The 24,518-nt window shown below is 37.9% G+C and overlaps 1 protein-coding gene across 2 annotated transcripts in view; it reads right to left on the bottom strand.

Moving 5' to 3' along the window:
• Positions 1–23,716, bottom strand: part of frmd4a (FERM domain containing 4A) — a 210,806-nt gene extending 187,090 nt beyond the window's left edge. Inside the window, exon 1 of one of the 2 annotated variants that reach the window (XM_073853769.1) lies at positions 23,695–23,716. Coding sequence is in view for 1 of the 2 variants with exons in the window: in XM_073853765.1 (XP_073709866.1) it covers positions 18,387–18,431 (45 nt within the window). In the remaining variant the exon portion in view is untranslated. Of the gene's footprint in view, positions 1–18,386; positions 18,881–23,694 lie in introns of those variants that run through there. The other variant, XM_073853765.1, reaches the window with a different exon arrangement.
• Positions 23,717–24,518: the final 802 nt, after the last annotated feature.

Raw genomic sequence — 24,518 nt, 5'->3', positions numbered from 1 at the left:
TGACCTGACACAATACTGATTTTGGTAGTAACTATTTTTTTTTTTAAATGCAGATTATCGCGTTTTGGAACCAAACTCTTCAGTTCTACCCGATATGACCCCTAAAAACTACTTTTGCTATCATAAACCTAATGTAGTCAGATGGATGATTTACTTTGTATTTTGGTAACATATGGCTGGTTTGAAGGTGACTTCTCAAAACAATGAAAGTGAAAAGGGTTTGGGGCAGCTAAGCTCCAAATGTGACAATAAAAATAGTTCATGTGACGGTGTGTATGTCTCTACTCACAAAAATCAGGACTAAATTAATCAAGCAAGAAAGACATGAGTGTAAATAATTAACCATTATTTTTTACAGTCTAAAAATGATTTCTTTCAAGAAAGCAGTATAGATTTGGATATTTCATTTTTTAACATTTGTTAAATGTTTCGACCATCAGTCACAGACAAAACACAGGCTAGCTGTAGTATGACCGATAGGATGGTACGTATCCCCATCTCTCTTTTCTTTATCTCTCTTTTTTTTCTTGGGAAGTATACAGTGATGGATGTCCTGCTGAAGAAGTGTTGTGCTCCAATGACCTTTATATATCATTGATAAATGTGAGCAGACACAAACACACACATGCGCGCACACAAAAGGGTGACATCATCGATGAAGCCAAACAATGGAAGGCCAAGCTCTCTAACATGATTAAAAGCGAACGTGGCAGAGACATCTGGTGTGTATGTGCGACTCTGATCTTGCATGTGTGCATCTCAAACCTAATTTTTTCATTCATGTCCCGTGCACGGGCAGTTTAATGCGGTTAGTGCAAATTCAAGGGCCACGCTGCAAAAGTGAGAGAGCAGATCTATTCCTCTCCATTAGCTTTGTGTGAACAGACTGCATACTGCTAAAATGAAGACGCTGTGCTCTGTTTTAATGAAGGCCTTTTCTTTAATGTACTACGTTAAATGTACAATAGACCTCATGTAATGGTGACATTATCAGGCGAGTTTGCATTGACTCATTCACCAAGACTGCAATGAACTGTGAACTCTCAAAACATAGTAGAGAAAAATACAGTCAAAAATTACCTAATGCTTCATTTTACTTTTGTAACACTAAAAAGAAAAGCAGTCCAATTTATACTTCTGCATCGACTGGATGCCATGGCCTACACATAGACGCGAACCCTACGCCGTTCAGGGCTTTAAAACGAAAAAAATAATCAATCGTTTTACTCCGAGCAGAATAGATATTTTAACGTTTCCGTTTTTGCGTTCCTCATTGAACATGTACGTTCCGAAAACGGTTTACTTAGAAAAAATACCGGTTAATAACGTTATTTTAATTCAGGCTATAATTTAACAAATGCATGCATACAGACTAATTTTCACACAAAAATAACAACATAACACATGATATAACTAAACTTCAACATTTAATGCATTGTTAAAACCACAAAAGAAATACCTGCATTAATTTTAAGTATAAACAGCTGGAAGAAATGTATACCTCATTCTTTTTAGAAGAGGGATTACATTTTCTGTATAAAACATTTTACAACACTTTCTTTTTTTTAGAAATTACAAGAATAAAAAAATAAATAAACTGGATAACCATTGCTCTTTTAATGACCCGTCGTCGGCAAATTTCAAAGCAAACACTGCAACACATCCTTGCATCACAACATCAAATTTGGTTAGCTAATAAATCATCATTTCTAAATCATCATCAGATAATTTAATGCAATATAACATTGTTAAATTGTATGAACATTTAATGCATTGTTAAAACCACAACAGAAATACCTGCATTAATTTAAGTATAAACAGCTGGAAAAAATGTATACCTCATTCTTTTTAGAAGAGGAATTACATTTTCTGTATATAACATTTTACAACACTTTCTTTTTTAGAAATTACAAGAATAAAAAATAAATAAACTGGATAACCATTGCTCTTTTAATGACCCGTCGTCGGCAAATTTCAAAGCAAACACTGCGCAACACATCCTTGCATCACAACATCAAATTTGGTTAGCTAATAAATCATCATTTCTAAATCATCATCAGATCATTTAATGCAATATAACATTGTTAAATTGTATGAACATTTAATGCATCGTTAAAACTACAACAGAAATACCTGCATTAATTTAAGTATAAACAGCTGGGGGGGAAATGACCCGTTTTTCTCGACCGTAGACAATCGAAAGTGGCCCTTTTACAGTACCAAATTATTTTCAGAAGAGTGCTTACATTTTCTGTAACTTTTTTTGCAAAACTTGTTTTTTAGAAATAACATGAATTAAAATAAATAAACCGAATAAAAACAATTGCTATTTTAATGCGAACACTGCGCAACATGGCATCACAAAATCAGATTTGGTTAGCTAATTTAGATAATTTAATGCGATAACATTGTAAAACGACAACAAATTTCAACCATTTAAAATAATACAAAGCATTAACAGTCTAAAAGAAAAAATGCATACATATTTTAGCTACTTTTAAAGATTATGAAATTGTGCGACATTTTAACCCAGTTGGTACTTAGGTAGGTTTAAATTAAATCCACAAACTAAACCATTTGTCTATTTGAGCTTAGAGTCCGTACTGCTCGTTTAAACGTACGAAAAGAATGTCCTCCAAGACCTGTGGATTCATTGACGACCTCAGTGGGGAAAGAATGTACTTGAGGCATGAAAATGCGCGTTCTACGCTGACTTGTGTTACAGGTAGTGCAATTACATTCATAGCAAGTTTGTGCAAATCTGGGTTAGTGGGAGAAACACTTGCCCAATACACTCACTCCTCTTAAGCCGTGCCTCTCTTGAATACGTATCCAAAACAGATGAGATGGAAACACGAGTGTGTTTTACTGTTGTGCTTTCTTTTTCCTTTGCCATCAACAGCTGTTCTATCTCATCGTCATCGTCAGATGACTGGGATGGAGTGTGCTGTGGCGTCGCGTTGATGCCAGATAAAGTCTGAATTGCTTCCCATGCGCGACATAAGTGAATTTTTGCTCTTTCCGATTGAAGTTCGCTCAGAAAAAGTCTATATCTAGGATCGAGAAATAAAGCAGCCACAAACGCGTCATTGTCAAAGAGCGCTGTTTGTCGTGATTTGAGACACTGAACCAGGCGTTTTGCAAAGGGATTGTCAATTCTCTCGGTGCACAGTACACACTGAAGCCAAACACCGTAGAAATCACCCGCTGTGAGCTGGTCCGATTGGAGGCTTTTCGTGGCAATTTTCGCTGGTTTCAGTGAAGTCACCAAGTTGGATATTGTGTCCCATTCATTCTCACCTAAATGTAGTTCTTTAATGTTTGGTGACATGTCCTCGCAAAAATTTCGAAGCTCTAAAAGCCGCTCCAGCATATCGTGTGTTGAATGCCAGCGTGTTGGGCAGTTAACAATTGCCCTTTTGTGCCCCATTCTTTTAAGAAGAGTGACAACATTCTGTGTGCGCAACTTTTTTGCAACCCGTCTCGCTTTAGAAATCAAATTGGATGACCGTTGCTCTTTTAATGCGTCGTCAACTGCTAACTGCAGGGTATGAGCCGAGCACCTCACACTGCGCAACACATGTCCTGACATCATACAGTCAAGTTCAATTTCCAAATCAGGTCTTTCGTCCTCGATTCCATCTAGCTCATCCTCACCAATTTCTGCTCCAAAGGGATCCGTTTCATTCTCTTCATCAGATGGGGTACCCTCTTGCATATCGGATAGTAAAGACACCGCCTTCAACATGTTAGCGCCGTTATCCGACGTTACTGAGAAAAGTTGCCGTAATTCAACATTATATTCGTGCAAGACATCATTTACAACGGATGAAATGTATTCGGCCTTGTGTCGTTCAGTTAGCTCCCTTACGGCCAAAGTGCGCAACACAATTTTTTCTCCGTCTGTGTACTGTACATTTATGCCAAGAACGGATCGGTCTCTGCATGTTGCCGAATCAATTTTAAGCATGAGTAGCCTTCCCTTTAACTCATTCTTGAGCTTTTCCCTTCCCACATAAGCAACGCTCGACACCATATCACGGATATTTGAGGAGTTGATGGCGAAATTATTTCCTATAGCCTCTTGTATTGGGTCGATAATTTTTCTGAAGCCAGTGTCTTCCATTAATGTAAATGGTCTCCCGTTGACAGTTACTAGCTCTATGCAAGCATTTTTTAGAACATCAGGATTCAGTTGAATATTTAGGCTTGTCTTTGGCTTTTTAACCATGACCGCATCAAGAGTTGTTTGTCCATCGTCTATAGATGCCGGTCGTTTACTGGTTGAAACCGCAGCATACTCTGCTGGATGTTTACGTTGAATATGCCTTTGCAAGTTACCTCCGTGATTCCCGGCTACTTCTCCCCCACATCCTTCAATATTGCAGACAGACTTGTTAGACACCTTGTCGTAAGAAAAATAGTGACGAAAAGGATTTTGTTGGTGGCGACCCATCTAAAAAGTAATTGACAGTGGTATAAGTTCGCTGGCTTTTTTGAGTTACAGTTTGCATCTTTATATTCCCAAGCAAGTTTTAACTTAAACATACCTCTGAACATTTGATGGGTAGCTTTGTGATTATTTAAGTTATTTAAGACAAATTTTATCGGGCCGGAGACTCGATGACTGCTGCGCGGGCATTTCACTCATGCTATGCGTCAACGTCACTCACGCTTAATACGTCAAAGTCACATGTTGTATTGTTCAATTCATGATTGGTCACTGCAAAAGTAAATTATTAAAGAAAACGAAAAAATAACGTTATTAACCGGTTAATGGCCATTTTAAATAAACGTTTCTGTTCAGAACGATTAAAATTGATTTTGTTTTTGTTTTCGTTTTTGTTCCTGTTAAAATTTCGTTCGTTTCCGGTTTTCGTTTTCGTTCCTTGAACCGGTTCGGAGCCCTGACGCCGTTGCCTACGGCGCAGACTCAAAGGCAGTTCTATGCGGACCGTAAGCGCTGTGATTGCTCGGCTACCACCCCTCCCGCGAGGTAAATAAAATCTACGTTGTATTTTCACATACACATTTCTGCTTGCGACGGTAAAAACAAAGATGGACCATGTTCTTAGTAGGGTTGTGCTGATTGATGATAGTCAGACTTATGGCCGATAGCAGGCCTTCATGATGATAGTTGGCATGTTAGCCCATTATTGTTTTAAAGAGCAACTATGGTCCGATTCACAATTTTACATTTCCTTTAGTGTGTAAGTGTGTATTAGTACATGTTAACGATGTGCAAAAGGAACAAACCCCAAAGTAAACTATGAGGCAAGTTATCGTCTCCAACGTAAACTCTTATATTGGACTACAACAAACACACGGATTGTAGGCAACAGTTTACTTCCTGGGATTGGAGATGTAGAAAGAACGGCATTATTATAATTCATCCCGCTTTTACTCACAGCCTGTAAATTAACTCCTGTTAGCATTACGAGCGAATCTTTCAAACATGGTAAGGAGCGTCACATTTCCAGCTGACGTCAGAGGTATTCAGACCAATTACAACATACAGATTAGCTGACCAATCAGGGACACACAGAGCTTTTCAAATTGACGTGTTTCATGAAGAGAGTGAAATCTGGAGCTACAAAAATGTACGGTATGTGGAAAATAATGTGTTTTTTAACCATAAACACAAAATAATGTTTGTTTTTAGCAATGAAATAGGTGCACTTTAAATTACTGATTATCACCATAGTCTTAAACATCATAGTTTTTACATTAACATGCGCATTGTGTGCTTTTCCTTGTATGAGAGTGCTTGTGGGTAGGGCTGGGCGATTAATCGAAAAATAACCGAAACCGAAATTCAGAACCTCTAACCGACATTATTTTATCATGTCGGTTATTTCGGTTTTTAATCCTGTTAATACTTTCCCTTTAAAAACAAACTGCTGCGTGTGATGTTGCGTAACTCCGCCCCGTCCTGTCAGTGGCACAGCGAAACATGGAGGAGAACTCAAACACTGTTTAACTGAGCAGCAGGATCATCTAGTGCCCAAAAGAAGCACAGTACTTTTTTTTAAGAAGTACTCGCGAATGTGCAGGCACCTGTGACAAAAATACGGAATGCGCGATCGGGTTTTTACCGCAGACGCGCTCAGTTTAATCTACCGATGGGTCTCTAAGCAGCCCGGGTAATGTCATCACATCTCACTCACTCAAAACCGCGAAAAGACGCGCCCGCGTGAGTTTAATTAGACACTTCAGAGATGACGGAGAGAGAGAACGGGAGAACTTCTAGTCTACTTTAACACCAAAAGCATTACAGATGAGAATAAATGTCTTAGACATCAGTGCCCAGTTAAGAAAAAATGGATTGAATACAAGAAACGTGTAAAGGATACAGTCCAAGTATGTATTTTGCCCTTCTCATCTCATTAGAATATGCTATCTGGATACAACTTATTATGTATGTATCTGATGTCTATAATTAGTCATGGGGGTTGTATGATTCTTTGGTTCATAACTTCCCATTCTGAAAGTTTCATCAATTGTACATAATGACATGCAACATCTGCATAGAGTTAAGTCTATTTAATATTTTTCAGTAATGCAGTTGTTTTGGGAAAAATGTGAATAATTGCATTGCAGGCTGATTTAAGGTGTGCCCTAAACTTTCCAACCTTGTCAGTGAACTATGAGGCAAAAAAATAATCGTTTATTAATCGTAACCGATGTCAAATGTAAGATTAACCGAGGTTTTGATTTTAGGTCAAATCGCCCAGCCCTACTTGTGGGCACAGACTCCTTCTCACACCTGAACGCTCGGACTCTTCCTTGCACCTAAGCTTGTAATGCGGGAGGCTCTGACATTTTCTTGCACTAGAAAGGGGGCGCACAGGGGTTTAAAACCAGCAAGAGTTGTTACCGCTTCCTGGCACGCAGGAAATTTCAGAGCGCTTGGGCATCAATGACGCACTCGGATTAAAGGCATCATCAGGTTTGAGAAGGTTCTGATCGTGACAGTTTTGCCAGCTGCCCTGAAAGTAAATCAGCTTCTTTTTTTTGTCCACCAATCCAGTGGCTTGTCATATGAGTAAAAAACAAACAGTGAATAAATGAATAAACTATTGCCCCACCCCCCCAATACTATTAAATATCGGCGATCTCACAGGCTGACAAAAGGACGATCTCACTATGGGGCATATCGCCCAACACTTATTCTCAGTAAACATAATCACGCTATTACAAATAAAGGCTACATAAATGGTTTTGGTGGGCTGCGTGGTTTCATTAGAACATAAAATATAAGAAAGATATATTTTTTTTAAACATACTTTGACTGAAAGGTGCTTTGTAAAACGAACAATGGTTCTTCTATGGCATCATTGGGAAGAACCATTTTGAACCTTTTTTAAGAGTGCAGACCAAACAAGTGCGTAATAATCGTCCTTGGAATAACATGTGCCAATGAATTGTGACAAGTTAACAATCAAATGTTATCAGTTCTTTCTCAAAGTGCTTACTAAACAAAATTTGTTCCCAGGAAGATACAAATGTGCAACAACAAGAATTAAACTTCTCAAAAGAGTGTTTTATAGAGGACTAGCAACACTCCAGCATTACACCAAAGCTTTTACACTTGTGCGTGAGACAAAGAGGTTATAAAATAGTAAACACAGGAAATAAAAGTAAATGTTCACTCAGTCTAACAGCTCCCCGCAGATTATATAATTGTTTTTCTCTGGACAGACAATCCCTACAGGCAGAACTAAGGTAAACTAGACAAACCATCATTTTATCGTTAAATAACGACTGTCAAAATTTATTAAAGACGCGCATTGGATAATTAGCGTTGTAAAGGTGTGGTCTAGTTATTTTTGCGACTGACCTTATTGCATATGCATTTCAAGGAGTTTCCCTTTCAGACGCAAAATTTTTGATACTGTGATACAATGTAGAGGATTATTATTTTAACACGTTACAGTTTATTTGAAATGCCAGAGGAACATATTATTCAAAAATATTGTTTGCCAAGCAGTGTTATTTTTTATTTGCTGAAGTAAATAATATAGGAGTCACTAGAAGTCGTCACACAATACCAGACGTTTCAAAATTTTGAATTTTTTGTTCTCCAGTTCTTTTCAGGGTACTATGGCTTCATAAGCCCGTATTACACACCCCAAATTTTCAGCTGCGATGTCCATGGTGCTGAACTCAAGATCAGCTCTGCTTATTTGCGACCCTGAACTAATTTGCGCTGCTCTTTGTAGATTGCGTTGGTCATTATGGAAATCAGCTGTTGTGTCTGTTTTATTTCATTTGCGCCTTTTTAGTAAATAATGCCGGGTACACACCAAAAGATTTTTTACATCTTATAAGATTTTCAAATTGTGACAGACCACAAACATGAGGATACATTTTTTTTGAGGATTTACCCGTTGCTCCTATAGTGTGTGGTGTGCCATAATGTGTCAAAGACAGCACACCACAAACACAAATTTTGAACCAGAGTCTCGACTGTGAACAATGGAAATCTTGCAAAATCTCACGAGACTTAAGAATTAGCATGGCGGATGATATGCAGGACGAATTTTCAATGATAGTCTTTGGAATGATTTTAACATTAAATTCAAGGAAAAAAGAAAAGGGTTTGGGTGAAGTCGTTGAGACAGCGGAAACTTGGTCTGTAGAAGTTCACTTTGCATCAACTTCACTTTGTGCTGCGTCATGACTGCTTCAGTCTTTCATCATCTCGCTTTCTGATTGGATATTGTTTCGTTTCACGTGATAATCTCAAGCGCGTGCACGCGTTTGTCCTCGGGGTTCCCCCCCACACATAAGGATTTCTGATCGTAAATATTAAACATGTTTAATATTTACAATTTGCGATCGGGCGGCCCCCGACGTTCTTCCAATCAGGTTCGGACACTCTTAACACACCTCACACCAAGGGAAAATCTGGTAAGATAAACTGATAGATACATATCACAATACATGGTTCGTGATACAGTGTATCACAATATGATACAATGCAATACGTTGCATGTTGCGATACATTGCAATTAGGGGTGGAACAGTACATGTATTCGTTTCGAACCGAATCGGTACGGGGGTCACGGTTCGGTGCATGAATTTAAACGGAGAATACACGGTAAGAAAATAAAAAAATTTGCGTGCAAAATAATTAATGTAATGCGGAACTACTGTTAGATACGCGGGTTCTTTATGGACAGCTAATCTGTTGCCCCGCTTTAGCTCTAAAGCTCTGATTGGCGCCGATGCAGCCGAGCTCCGCCTATGTATGCGCTCTATCAGAGCCCGTCTACATTCTGGCACTCTGCAGTTTTTTGTCAGGTCGACGCCGGTCCAGTCAGTTAGTGAGCAGCGACAGCAAGGATGGCAAGTGGTGTTCCACAAGAGTTAGACGCTCCGCCGGCCTCTTTAAGATCGCAAGTTTGGCAAAACTTCAGTTTTCCAGTCAGTTTTCTAGTACAGGCGAGAGAGTGGTGGAAAAGACGAGGACTGTGCGTCGGCGTTGTTCAGCAGTTGTTAGGTATGTGAGTGGAAATACATCTAATCGGGGCTCTCAAGTCTCACGCATTCACCTTGACACACACGCATTTCAGTCAGTTCACACGCTCATACGCCACACTTTGTATTTCTCATGCTGAGAAGTAGGAGATAAATTGTCCTGCTAATATACAATTAATAGACGAGGCGCAGTTCTGTCGAGTTCAGCTGCTTTTTTAAAGTGTGCTCAACTTTACGCAGCGCCATCAGCGTCAGAGTACCGCGAGAAATCTTGCGTTACTCTGACGTCATCCACTTGTCGTTTCTTGCAGCGCCTCGTTTAGTCGTACACACCTATTAATTCATCCTACAAGCCTATTTTTTTGTTCTTTAGTACATTAATATGAAATAAGGCCAAAATGTAATTTTAAAATGTATTTAGGTAACACTTGTAATACATTTGAACCCATATTTGTATGAAAGATGAGTACAAGATTACTTAAAGTGGTATACATTTTTGAATACGAGATAGTATGTTAAATGCATTTCAGTTCATATTCATGACATCTCAAAATAACACTGATAAGGACACCTATGTTTTTAAGATTATCTTAAGTACTAAAAAAATGCCTTCTTCATTTTTGTTTTGGTTTCCCCTCCATTGTACCGAAAGTGAATCGAACCGTGGCGCCTGAACCGAGGTACGAACCGAACCGGGACTTCTGTGTACCGTTCCACCCCTAATTGCAATACTTTTCTTTTTTTATCAAAAATGTATAAAATAGAGCTGATTTTTTTTACTTTTTTTAAAGCCAAAGTGCTTCCACACGTCGGCATTGAAAGCTGCAGGTGTTTTTAAATTTTCTGACATTTTCTCACTCCTGCTTACTTCTGAGACATTGGCTGTATATGACAGACAAATGAACAGCGACAACTACAGCAGCTGCGGAGGAGGTCGTTTGACGTAATTTTGTTAATTGACTAGAACTTGAAAATGATATAACCTTGAATAAAATCAATGCTGTTGCATTTTTAAAATAGTCAGGTTTAATTAATATTTCATGAAAATATTTTAAGATTTGGTGTGTTTAGGATACTGGTGTGTTTTTCACTAAGCATGCGAAATGTTGTCATGGAGGAATCTGCTTCTCTAATCACCTTTTTTTGCTTTTGGGCCAAACTCAATGCCAGAATTTTTTTTATTATACTATGCAAAAAACGCTCTTTCAGATAAAATACACCCATGCTCTATTTTTTGTCATGGTTTGCAGTTGATCTACAGAGAAAGAGGGCTAGAAAGAGTGAAGCAAATAATGGGAATTATTCTCAGAGGATTCCTGCTACGTTTGACTATAATCGCCTTTGAGTATTGTTGTTCAGTAAATGTCAACCTGTGCCAACATGCCAACCCCCTAAATTCAACAATACTAAAACATTACTGTGTTTAAAGGTAGAAAATGGAACTGTTGTGTTGTACCTTTATCCAAACTTGCTTTAATATTTTAGTGATGTTTTTAAACCACAAGTTTCATATGTTTTTAACCATTTAGGATTTTTTTAACCAACTTTTCACTTCAATAATTGATATAATGAATAATATGAATAATAGTAATTTAACAAATGTATAATTTTCCAGCTCCCTTATCATCCCAAAAATCCTTATAGTTCAATACTAATTCATTGTTACTTTGAACAATTTAGGTACAAGATAGCCTTGAATACATTTAAAGCCACTATCTGTAGGCTCAATGTAATGAGATTCTGATAGTCACAGAGCTGAACTGAATATCCCAGGGGGTCTCAGACAGATAAAACTATTGATCTAGACTTAGAAATCTGGGTTGACGCCAGAGCCAAGCAAACCTGTGTGCTAGTTATTTGCATGCACATCCAATAAGGGTCAAATTTTTAAAACTTTCAACCGAACATTCAGCAGAAAGCAGCAGGACACTCTACATGATTGTTATGCTGAACACACGGTTCTGGTAATAACATGATATTGCAGCGTGATACTAAAACTAATAAAGTATTCATCAGGAAAAATGTTTTTAAATCAGTGCACCTGTCAAAACAACTTTACCTGCTATCTGTGCACAATGTTCATGTAATACAAAATTTAAAAAGATATTTTTTTTAGATAAAATGTGAGGGCGATGGGTTTATTGTATTAAGCAAATGTTTTATGACGCACACAAACACAGTTCTGGTTACACTGTCGGCAAACTGGATATGAATGCGAGTAACCGGGATCTTATGCCATTATTGTAACCATGGCGATGGAACAGATGGGTCAGGACAGGAACTGCATGAGGTGTAGGGCAGGAGGGTGTGTCACTGCTTGAGAATCATTGTGTCATAATTCTGGAAAATATGTATTTTTACAATTGTGCATTCAGCTTTTTAACAATATGAAATGCTAATGTATGTCAATTTATTCCATGTTTATGAGTCTTTTTACTATGTTTTCATTAATATAAAGCAGCATTACTCTCTAAGTCCCATGATATATGCAAATTATAAACGCATTACAAAATAATAAATTTTTCTGCTCAGACTGTGTGCATCACTTGGCAAGGTCCCATCAGAATGACTAAAAGGAATTAAAGATGTTCAGTTTTATTTATTTTTGAATACTACACTATTACCCATGACACATGCAAATAAATAAACAAAGACCCAGTTTTCTGCTTAGATTGTGTGCATAATTCCCTCAAGACTGAGCAATAACTTTGATCATATTTTACCACCTGGGTTTTTCTGACAAACAATGCGTGCTGCAATGTCTGCAAAACGTACAAGGGGCAAACATTGTGACACTGAAGCATGTCAGTGTGTCTTAGAGACAAAAATTTCAATGGAAATAGAGTTTGAAGTGCTTGCTGCTTTTATGGGCACTAATGAGGGAATGAGGAATAAGGGCCCTTCATCAGCTGGGTTGGCAGTCATTCACACACAGATGTCCCCCTTAGAGAGAGCGGAAGAGAAAGAGAGGCTTTCCAGCCACAATCTTCATGTTTTATTGTGGTTTGTTGTCATCTTACAAATGTCAAGCGCCTTAATAAGGTTCTGACTGAAATATTAATGTTCATGTGGTTACTTCATTAATATTCATCCGCTGGCAAACACAGCCCAAACTCCTGTTAATATTTCATATCCTATCACAGCTTTAACATAATAATGTGTTTACTTTAATGTACAGTTTGTATTGATTATTCAAACAATTGTATGCAGAAAACCATTTCTGTGTAAATGATGGAAGGATTAAATGCCATTAGGAATATTCAACATGTCGAGCTATCTATATTTGGAAAGGGGATTTAAATGTGTGAAACTGTATGTGTGAATCATTTTCGATGTCCTGGCAACAATTTTCCAGAGGATGAGAGAAAGCTTAGGTCAGGGAATTAAATATATGTATATCGAAATTAAATCAAAATCAAAATTGTGATATATTGCAGTCTTTTACTAAATAATTTCTCCTTTACTTTTTAATGGACTGGCGCTTTGTGACTAAAGTATAATGAATTTGAATTAGATGCTTAAGAGCAGCACATAGGGGACATTCAAAAAATATTTCCAAATGAATGTCATTCAGAAAGGATTTGCACAGAGGTCTGTACAAAATAAGACTTGAATATTTATATTCACAGTTAAGGATGCACAAATGTATCATCCTATAATCGGTATAGGCAAATAAAAGCATTTTTTCCCACTATTGGACATTACCAGATTCTTTAAAAATTTTGAATTGGGTCACAATGACAAAAAAATTGTATATCAAGCAATTTATGACATAATTTGAAACAAAAAATTAAAAGCAACACTATTGGTTTTTATCAGTATCGGTCAATGTCATTATAAGTAATCGAACATCGGTATCAGCTAGATTTTTTTGCTTAAAATAAAGATCACACTTCTCTTACGATTTTCAAAAACTTTGTTAATTTTAAAGATGTACAACCCCTGAACATTAGTTTAACATTAGTTTTTACAGGTGCAAAGAATTATGCTTCTGAATGTTTCAGATAAGTGTAGATAATCTTTAAATTCCGTTAATGTTAATTGTAGAGTGATTATGTATTAATTTTATTTAAAGAAAAAAATATAAGCATTTTAAAGGTGCAGTGTGTAATTTTTAGAAGGATCTCTTGACAGAAATGCAAAATAATATACAAAACTAAATTATCAGGGGTGTTTAAAGACCTTTAATAATGAACCGTTATGTGTTTTTTACCTTAGAATGAGATGTTTTATCTACATACACAGAGGGTCCCCTTACATGGAAGCCGCCATTTTGTGCAGCCATGTTTCTACAGAAGCCCTTAACGGACAAACTTTTTAACTAAGTTATCTCCAACGATGCCATGTTTGTCCGGTAGCGGCTACCGTATTTCTCTATAAGTTTCAAATGCAAGAGGTGAGCAGTGGACTGAGCTGTTGGCTGCAATTCGCAATCTCACCACTATATACCGCTAAAATGTACACACTGCACCTTTAAGTAGCCTAAATAAAAAAAGCAAATTGCTGCCACATGGATTGACATTAATGAGCTAAGACGCGCTTCGGCGGAAACCTATCGGAAGGCGGAAACCTCCGCTTGAGAGGATTCCGGAGAATGCATTCGAGCGTCAGAGCGTTTTTTGACGCTCTCACTGCCAGCGTGAACGTTCACCGTGTTTCATCGCTGTGAAAGCCTGCGTCTTTCCTCCTTGAAATATAATTACCTGAAACGTCGAAATGCTGGATTAAGATAGTTTTGGGGGGTCTAATCGAGATCACAATCTTTTAACGATTAATCGTGCAGCTCTACTATCAGCACAGAATTTTTGTTTCAGTGCATTCCTATTTACACCTAGGGTTGCGAAATTCAAGGCTGGAAACTTTCCATGCGAATTAACAGGAATATATGGGTATTAAGGGGAGTGTATGGGAATTAACTGGAATGAATGAGAATAAACTGGGAATTTGAAAAAAATTGCAGAGTTGCCTATAGACGGTTTCAGCAGTAACAACATAAACAAGCGACTGTCGTTGTCCGCACGTAACTTCCGGTAAACTCAGCTAACAATAAATAACAACAAAGTTCTTTAAATGTAGTTTATTTATTTAACAAGTAAAAAAACAACACATAGATTACCTAAGAAACCAAAGCATTTGTTATTTTCTACAACGCATTTGTTCAAGAGATCAGTTTAGCAACTAGTCAGACCATTAAAAAAACGAAACCGGAAGTAAAGTTCGGATCCAGACGTGTATCGCGTCAGCGCACGTCCGTCCAATGAAACCATCTATAAGAGGAACTTAAATGTACAAATGATTTCTTAAACGATTTCTAAGGAATTTTTTATTAAATAAATCCAGGCTTGATAAGCATAAGTATCAGGATTCTTCAAAATTTGTATTACCTTGCATGCATGTTTACTTATGACCAAGCGAAATGTTTATAAATTTCCCTATATTTTCAAATAATTCCGGTAAATTCCCATAAAGTTTACAATTTGGAATATTTCCAAAATTCCACAGATTACGTTATCATGGAAAGTTTACAGAAATTTACTGGAAACGTTCTGCTCCTTTGCAACCTTACCTGATACTGAGTTTACATTTTGGTTAAAATAACCAAATAAAAAAAGAGTTGGTCAAGTTTGTTCAACAAAATATTCAATGTAACTAAAAATTTTAAAAAATTATTATTAAAATTATTTTGAAGTGCTACATTTATTATTGATTTCTTGGTATTCAAGAAGTAATAAGAGGTAAAATAAAGTACAGGCATCTTAATATTTTAAAATGTTGATTTGTCCCCCACCTCTGGTATTTACATCGAAATCCTTGTGTAAACAAAAACCTACTTATCCATCTGTATGGCTCTTGGCCAGGGCAGGACTTAATAGGGTGGAGGCCCCTGGGCTTGAATAAATTTTGGGCCCTACACTATCAGAACAAAAGGTGCAAAAGCTGTCACTGGGACTGTACCCTTTAAATGGGTCCTAATATTTACCATTTAGGTACAGATATAGGTACATTTGTACCCATTATATGCACTCTTTAGGTACAAAGGTGTACTATTTGAAAGGGTACCACCCCAGTGACAGCTTGTGTAAATTATCTTCTGAGAGTGCTCATACAGTAAACAACCTAAAATAAAAAATATATCATAGAACTATATTTTAGGGAAGTTTCCCCACAGGGTTTAGATTAATCTAGCACTAGTCCTATTGCTAGGTTATATTAGGGCATTCGATTAGTTTTTACAAACAAACCTTACAAAAAACATCACTGGTGTGCGTCTTGAGACAAAATAATGGCAATGATGTTAAGATATATCAGTGCAAGATGTGTTTAAATTAAGACAGATCAAACATGCATTTTAGTCTTGGACTAGGATAAGACCCGACTAGGAAACTGCCCCTACATCTCTATAGCAGAACATAAGCCCAGTCTAAAATTAAATCATGTATTTTAGGGATATCACAAATCCAAATTAATCATGCACATTAAAAAATACCCCATAACAACATTTAAAATCATTGTGTTAGACTTAACTTAAGAAGAGAATATGTTTTGATTAACATTCACCTTATTACACACCATATAAAGTTATAAACATAATCAACAAGTGTATTTTGTGCATATAGCCTAAGTGGTGCAGTGAAAAGAAAAGATTTTAGGATGTTATTTAATAATTATGACAAGACCATCGTGTAATATTAGACACCAAAAACCAAAGTGGAGAAGATGATCATTAATTAATTTTTGCGTCTGATATGAACGTAATACATTAAAACCTTGAACGTAGATATAAAAATGAACACTTTTCAGAAGTTTAAACTGTGATTCTCATAAGCACAAGCAAACATGCTGAAAGAGAAACTACAGGTAGGCTAGCTAGTGGATTATATCAGAAACCATCATCAGGACATCAACATGGCCATGATTTAGTGAATCCTCACCTCCAGATGAAGTAATAAACTGGACTGATGATTTAAATGTTGACATAATCATATGTGCGTGGTTAACTCTCCGGATTTTGTTATGTTTCGTAGCTCTGCTCCACTCGTTCACAGTTTGGTTACAGTGTCGTGTGAGCTGCAGACTGCGAGCAGATTGGATTTCATTTGGCGCTACGCAGACCGCTTGGTGATGATGTGAAAGTACCGCGAGAGCGATTAGAAAGCAGACTTCTCCGTGTGATTTCTCGAAGCGCTCTCGCGGTACTCTGATGTCATTCTTTTGGCTGTTGTTGAACCACATGAATACACCCGTCTGCTTTACAGTCACTTTTGCGCCGTGCTAATTTGATTTCATATAATGATCGGATCGCGCAGTGCCGCATTAAGTCAAATGTACCAAATATCAAATAGCCGACTGTATATGAGGTGTATATGAGGTTCAACCCTCCAAAGTAGCAAGTGGAGCATGCGAATGGTGAGTGATTCAGATGTCAATTTATGAATGAAAGTGTCAAAGGTTTGTCACACACTGTTAAGTATTTTCACGCTTTTTTAAATGGGTATACGGAAATCCTTGACCTTTCCTAGTGGGTATACTGCGTATACCTGCTGCGTTTCACGTTAGATTACAAACAAACAAGAAAAAACAGAGTTACAAGACCTACTCTAGTAATCTTTCACACGGAGCGCTTCATTTTCGCGTTGCTCTTTCTCGTTATCTGTAAAGCTCATTGTGACTCTCATTTCGCGTATTCGCTATTATACTAGCATCTATGGGTTTCAAAAGCAGTAAACTCAGCGCTTCATATTCAGCACCAAGATGACTGACATATATTAACGAATTAAATGCAGCACCAACCAATAGGCTGTAAAATAAAAAACGAAAACGACTGAACAAATCAAACGAACGCAAGCCGGCACGGAGGCCCCTATTGGCCGGGGCCCCTGGGCTCAAGCCCACTCAAGCCCAATGGTAAGTCCGGCCATGCTCTTGGCACACATACAGACAGAGAGAGAGAGAGAGAGATTGACAGATATCTAATAGACGTGAGATGGGTAGAAGTCTTGAAGTAATTGTGGATTTGGATCTGAGTCCAACGTATTTTGACCTGATGTGTCAGAGGGGTACAAAGGGATAAAAGAAAATGAGAAATAGAAGATGAAAGCTTATTTGCCGAGCACCTTGCTCTCTCTTACTCTCTCCTTCCCTGACTGTCTGTCTCGCCCAATTGCTCTCAACATGTCAAAAAGAGCCATGGCCTATCACCATGGAGACAGATAGTGGTTACAGGTACAGTAGATAGGTGGAACAGCCTGCTTTTTCCTTGTCTAGTAAAAGATCCTATACCAGGTATACCACCTTTGTTTCACAACCAATCATTTCACCTATACCAAAACCACAATGGCAAAACTTAAAATATTGTGTTGAAACAGGTGCAAACATATTTAATAATCATCATCCACCACCAGATTTCACACAATTCACACTCTATTCAGATTTAAAAACGCCTCATTCAGCCACATACACGCCAACCCATCAAAACAATACAAAGTCAGCGAAACAAAAATCAGCACTATTACAAAAGTCCATCGTGCAGTAACAAGACCCTGCTGTTTAAAAAATGCCCTCTCTGCAAATAAATATGCCTTCACTGAACTCAGGCAGTCTCAGAAGGCATCTCCCATCATAACAATGAAACTCATATAGCACTTGGGTTCATTCTCGGATGCTGATGTCAGGGCACCTCTCAAGGGTTTTTCACTGCAATGTAGCGTGCTGCAATTTGGTCTGCACCCGGTCAGCATTCACTGGCAGTGCCGCAGAATGCCCCTGCTCCTGTGTGTGTTAGTAAAGGACTGAGCAGCTGTCACATTTATCAGGTCAAATGTGACAGATTCATATAAATCAGACCCCAGGGTGTGGTGAAATGTATGCATTAATAGAGTTTGCATGCAGAGCGCAGCACTCACCATAAGAAGGCAGACGGCAGATTCGGGCATCCGTTGTACAGCCATGATAAAGCTCTTACTACAGACAGATGTTAAAGTAACGATCAAGTACGGTGCCGAAGCCCTTTCACAACAGTCACGCTCTACAGAAGCCAAAAGAGTTTAGGCAACATTCAGTACACGCTCAGGTAACGTATCGTGCACACCTTTCGCCGGACTCTTTTACTCTCGCTTTCGGTGACAATAGTTTCCGAACGCTGGACGTTCCTGTGGTTGTAGGCTGGCACAATGTTTCTCTACTCTCCGTTTAGAAATCCCAATGCACCGATCGAGCTTCAACCTTGATCCAAATGAATGTCTCGTCTTTGATCTCAAACAGGCTGTTAGACTCCCACCTCCCCGGAGACTGGGACAGACACACATGCACTCTCTATCTGTCACACATACACACTCACACACACATTCAAAGCAGAGACGGTTGCTTTAAATGACTGAATGGCACTGCAGACACACATGCGCTTCCGTCTGATACAACCATACACGAGGCTCTGGAAGAGCAAGCGAGTGAGAGCGCAAGTGAGAGCGAGCGAGCGAGCAAAAGAGAGAGAGAGAGAGAGAGAGAGAGAGAGAGAGAGAGGGGGAGACCATCTATCAATAAACACAAAATTCATATCAAGTGTCATGAGGCCACTTAGGATATGAGCAAACGCATACACAGCTTTCATTTCGCTAAACATGTTTGTCTATGCAACAGTCACTTTTCCTAAATTAAAAAATTAATAACGCAGTGCTTGCTTTATTTACTATAGTGTTCCTGTAGCTCAATTGGCAGAGCTTTGCTGTAGCGCTGGCACAAAGGTTAGGGGTTCCTACCCTGGGGACAGACATACTGGTAAAAAAATATTTTGAATACACTGTAAGTCAGTTTGTATAAAAGTGTCTGCCAAATGCACAAATATAATTGTACAACTGTTTATACTCTTACTGTAAAACAATGTACTATTGTTTAAAAAACAATGCTATAGTACAGTATTAAAGACACACTATGCAGTTATTTTACCTTAAAATAACAGCTTCAAAGTTATTTCGGTGGTAAACAAAGTCATAGCAGGGCGAATCATCCGCCTGTTGAAGCTCAGGGAGGACGCCGCTAGCAAAACCAGCAATGCAAGCTTGAGAGAACCGCCCCTGACAAATCTTGCGAGAATCTCGACTTTCTTTACGGCAACGACGTCACACACGTTAGGCTTGTTCGACTTCGTGTGGCGCTGCAAGAACCAACCGCCGGATGACGTCAAAGTACCGCGAGAATGATCCGAGACGGCACTTTGACGTCATCCGGCTGTCGGTTCTTGCAGCGCAGCATGAAGTCGATCAAGCCTACAACAACAACTGCACGTGCGAATTTGAGACGTGAGGCTAAACGATTTAAAAGTTAAGAAAGCGCGTTCGAAAGTGAGTAGGAAAAGAGAATCTGACCGCGTTAGGAACCGGACAAGAGTCCCACTCGGTCAGGTTTTTACTCGTTGGCGTGAGCTAAAAGACGGCACTGGGTGGGATGCTGATCTGGCGATCTTGTTGATGGACTAGTAAGTAAATCTCTTATTTGTAAACCTGTTTGCTGTCTATGTTGTATGTTGTTGCGCTTGCTTGTAGTATGTCATGCGATTATCATGACAACAGTTGTCAATATCTCACATAATTATCAGGACATAAATAAGCCTAGAGGTTGTAAATAGTGTAAACATGCATAATTTGCAAACTATTATGATAAATAGCAATAATAATGTATAGTGACATTATAACGACCAATGTTATGAAATAATGCAACGTACACAATTAACTTTGTCATGGCATTTTGTAATGTTTACATTACAATAAAAGAACACAAATGAAATTTTACAGTAGACATAGACTATAGACTGTTTACTTGTGATTTAGCTGCAATCATGTAAAAACGTTATAAGCCAGCAAACGCGGTACTTTATAATTATATACACTCTACACTTGGAATAAACTTTTTATTATCCTATTACCATCATCTGTAGTTAAGTAGACTATGCAGTAGCCTAATATTTGTATGAAGTTGTGAAACATTACCTGGTCATTATCTGAGGTGTACTAGAGTGGGACATATAGGGAAATTACGACAGTTGCAAGTATTCTCCAGCGACTCTAGGGGTCGCTGTTTGACAAAAACTCCGAAAATGCATAGAGCGGCTTTAAAGAGCAACTCATGGTCCAATTCATGATTTTACATTTCCTTTGGTGTGTAAGTGTGTACCGTATTTTCCGGACTATAAGTCGCTCCGGAGTGTAAGTCGTATCAATCAAAAATGCGTTTTGAAAACGAATAAACATAAGTCACAATGAATGGACTACAGATAGCATTTATTTATAAAATGATTTCACAAAATCTAAGCCGAAGAACAGACGTTTAATCTGGAAAGGCAAGTTATTCAACTAAACAATGGCACCCAGAACAGCAGACTGAATAGATGTCTGTACATTGGTTCATATATGTCAAAATGAATTCATACAGACTAACAAGTCGCACCTGACTATAAGGCCACAGGACCAGCCAAACTATGAAAAAATGTGACTTATAGTCCGGAAATTACAGTATTGGTACATGTTAACAATATGCAAAAGATACAAACCCCAAGGTAAACGATGACGCGAGTTATCGTTTCCACAAAAATCTCTTTTCTTGGACTACAATACAACATACGGATTGTAGGCAAAACTTTACTTCCTGGGCTTGTTGACGTAGACAATATGGACATTATCATAATTCAACCCCCCTTGTGCTCACAGCTTATAAATTAACTCCTGTCAGCATTGCATTGTGAGCGAATCTTTCAAACATGGTAAGGAGCGTCACATTTCCCACTGACGAGGTATTCAGACCAATCACAATGTACAGATTAGCTAGCCAATCAGTAACCGAGCACTTTTCAGATCGATGAGCTTTGTACAAAAACAGAGCGTTTGAGGAAAGCAGTATATCTAGAGCTACAAAAATGTACGACTGTGGAAATAATTTGTTTTTTAGCCATGCAAACATTGTATTATACCAAATACACAAAATAACTATGTTTTTTAGCAATGAAATAGGTGCACTTTAAAAAATGTACCCTTATGACTGGTTATGTGGTCCAGGGTCACATATTTAAATGATCAGACACTTAATGGGGCAGTTGAGCCCTCTCTAGGGAACTAGAACATTATAGACTTTTGTTTAAGGCTGGTAAGCAACCACCTTGCAACCACGTGCACCACCTAAGCATCAGCATTGCGGGATGAACATAGCCTTTAAGTACACCATAGCAACCACCCCCACGTTCACATTAACGTGCTTTTGCTCTTGGTGCAGTGAATGAATGTGTGAGAAAAACAGAAAGGGAGAGAGATTGTGAGAGGTTGTTGCCTCGGGGGACCTAACATACTTTTCTCAAACATATGATTAGATGGCTACAGTGACTCTCTCTCCCTTGCACACACATACTGTACACTAGCACTTTCTAGCTTTTCAATCTGTTTGCTTTTTCTGTCGCAGAGACTCGATCCATCTCCATGTGACACTGACTTAGGTAAGGCTAAAAGTAGAGGCGCATCGATATATCAGCCAATAATCGGAATCAGACGATAAAAGCCTTTTTTTTCACACTATCGGTTATCGGACAATATTTCCTGTCAATCAAAACAGAACAGGAAAGTACAAAGAATTTGAGCTATGTGTATAGAAAATGTAAAAAGTTTAATGTTCAGTATTAAAGGCCATTTTAAATAACATTAAAAAAATATCTTCAGAACTTAGTTAATGCAAGTTATTATAATGTAACCACCAAACTATCGTATTGGCAGATATTTGTCTGAATGATCGGCTATCGGTGGAAAATTTTAATAGCGGTCAGTGGCAGCTCGTGACTGTTCATCCGAGGGGCGCAAATTCAAAATAAGTGTTCGGAGTGTTATGTGTGTTGCTTGCGTTTTCAAAATATGTGTTTGTTGCCTGATGTGAACCATGTGCATCACGTGTTTTGTCAAAATAAGTGCCTGCTGCACATGTGTCAAAACCGTTTATGATAAAAGAGACGGTCATGTTCACAAAATACATGCAAGACACTCCCTTAACAGTAAACTCTGATAACGCATGAGATTAGGCACTTATTTTGACAAGACATGTGATGCACACAGGATCTCTCAATGCGCAGAACACATATTTTGAAATAAGGAACCACACACATGACAGGCTACATGCATGTTGTGACGAACTTCACATCGAGCGCCCTCAAAAAAAAAGAAGTCACTAGCCGCCTCCGATATCGGTACATCTCTATTTAAAAGCACCATTCCTTTAATCTTCAATGAAACTGCACAGGGAAAATCTTTAAAACACACACACACCTGAGTCTCTCTCTCTCTCTCTCTCTCTCTCTCTCTCTCCACACACACAGACTATCTCTTTGGCTGGTTTTAATGAACCACTCAGGACTAATTAGCCAACCAGAGTGTGAGTGCACTAACAAAGATAAATGAAGTCGCACTGTCTGTTCAACTGACTGACTCGAGACCGCAGGGTGGTGGTGTGGGTGTGTGGGTCGTGGTCTGCTTTGGATCTACTATGTTGCCATGACAGAATCAAAGCCAATGTGCTGTATTCCTAAGGTTTTCTTGATTTACTGTTTTTTACTTTACATAATATCATTCTTCATATAAAAAATATATTTTTAATATCTTTAATATTGACTGAGTAATTCCATGTCAAAGATTGAAAACATGGTGAAATCAAACGATGATGCTCCTAATCTTCTAGCCAGGATTCCACAAAAAATAAAGTATACTTGAATGTACGAAGAAATACAACCCTTCAGTGCCTACCAGCATATGATAAGTCTACAGTGCGCACAACCAAACTAACTTTATGAATAATTCATATGAACATTGATGAAATCACTTTTATGTTATGATGAACATGATTGTCTTATACCATTTGGATCGATCTGCTTTCTTGGTAGTAATAATCTAAGCTATCATTTTAATGAAACTTAAGTCAACACATGTCAAAGTTTAAACAGATTAAGTCCTTACTAACCCAGTTATGCTTTATGAGGATAGTACATAAAAGTTAAAATACGTGTATTGGCAAGTTATGTAAAATATAATCCGTGTATGATATAAAGAAACAGGCTCCCACAGCTGTGATGTCAATCAATTGTGTATCGAAATTATGTTTTACTTGCATTTGCTTGCTACCGTGTAGTTTGTGTAAACAGAGGCGATTATTATATTACACGACGTAATATTTAGCAAAAAGTGTACTTACCTTCTATCCTGGGCTTCATTTTGAAAAGTTGTTATGAGAATATGAAAATCGCTTCAGAGTTTGAAGACGCGGGAAAAGCGAGTCATGTGACTCACTGGGCAGGTGGACCACAGACAGTTCCACGGACGTAAGGTATGTTAAAATTAACATCGATTAATTAATTAATTAATTTATTTATTTATTTGAGTTATTTATTTATATTTTTGTAAGCAATTTTATATATGTACCCATAAACACATGAATACTGCAAATACTGCAACAAATAACTTTCATTTGCTGCAAATAAAATCAGCATAAAAGTGCTAAAATATAAATGCATTGGAGATCTGTGAATAGTACAAGTGGGAACTGGGGAGAAAATCAATAAGATTTTATCACAATACAAAATCAGTGCTCAGACCCGAGGTATTGATTTTATAATTCATTATTTTATTCTGCACTTTAAAACTTTTTAATCTTGGGATTTTAAAATCTCGTTATTTCGCTTGTGTCCATGAAAGAACTTATTTATGTGTTTCTCATCATCAGTGTCTTTGTAAGTTAGAATGGTGGATGAGAAATCGTCATGCTTGTGTGATTTGTTTTTGTGTACAGTTTATTTATTTTAATCGTTGCAGTACTCAAAAATTAAAAAAGAAAAAAGAAATCAATATTGTCACACAATTAATATGGAATTATATCTCAAACTTAAAGTGTATTTTAGGTTGATATTCTCTCACCAATTTCGCGTTGCAATCCAACAGCACCCTCTGGTGGAAGTGGCTAAATCTTGCACTCTAAATGCTTCTGAATTGGGGTAGCATAGCAAAATATTTCATTCATAA

Source organism: Misgurnus anguillicaudatus, chromosome 15 (genome assembly GCF_027580225.2).
Source record: "Misgurnus anguillicaudatus chromosome 15, ASM2758022v2, whole genome shotgun sequence".
NCBI lineage: Eukaryota > Metazoa > Chordata > Actinopteri > Cypriniformes > Cobitidae > Misgurnus > Misgurnus anguillicaudatus.
Note: the sequence above shows the minus strand (reverse complement) of the source record. Positions and strands in the feature narration are given on the sequence as shown.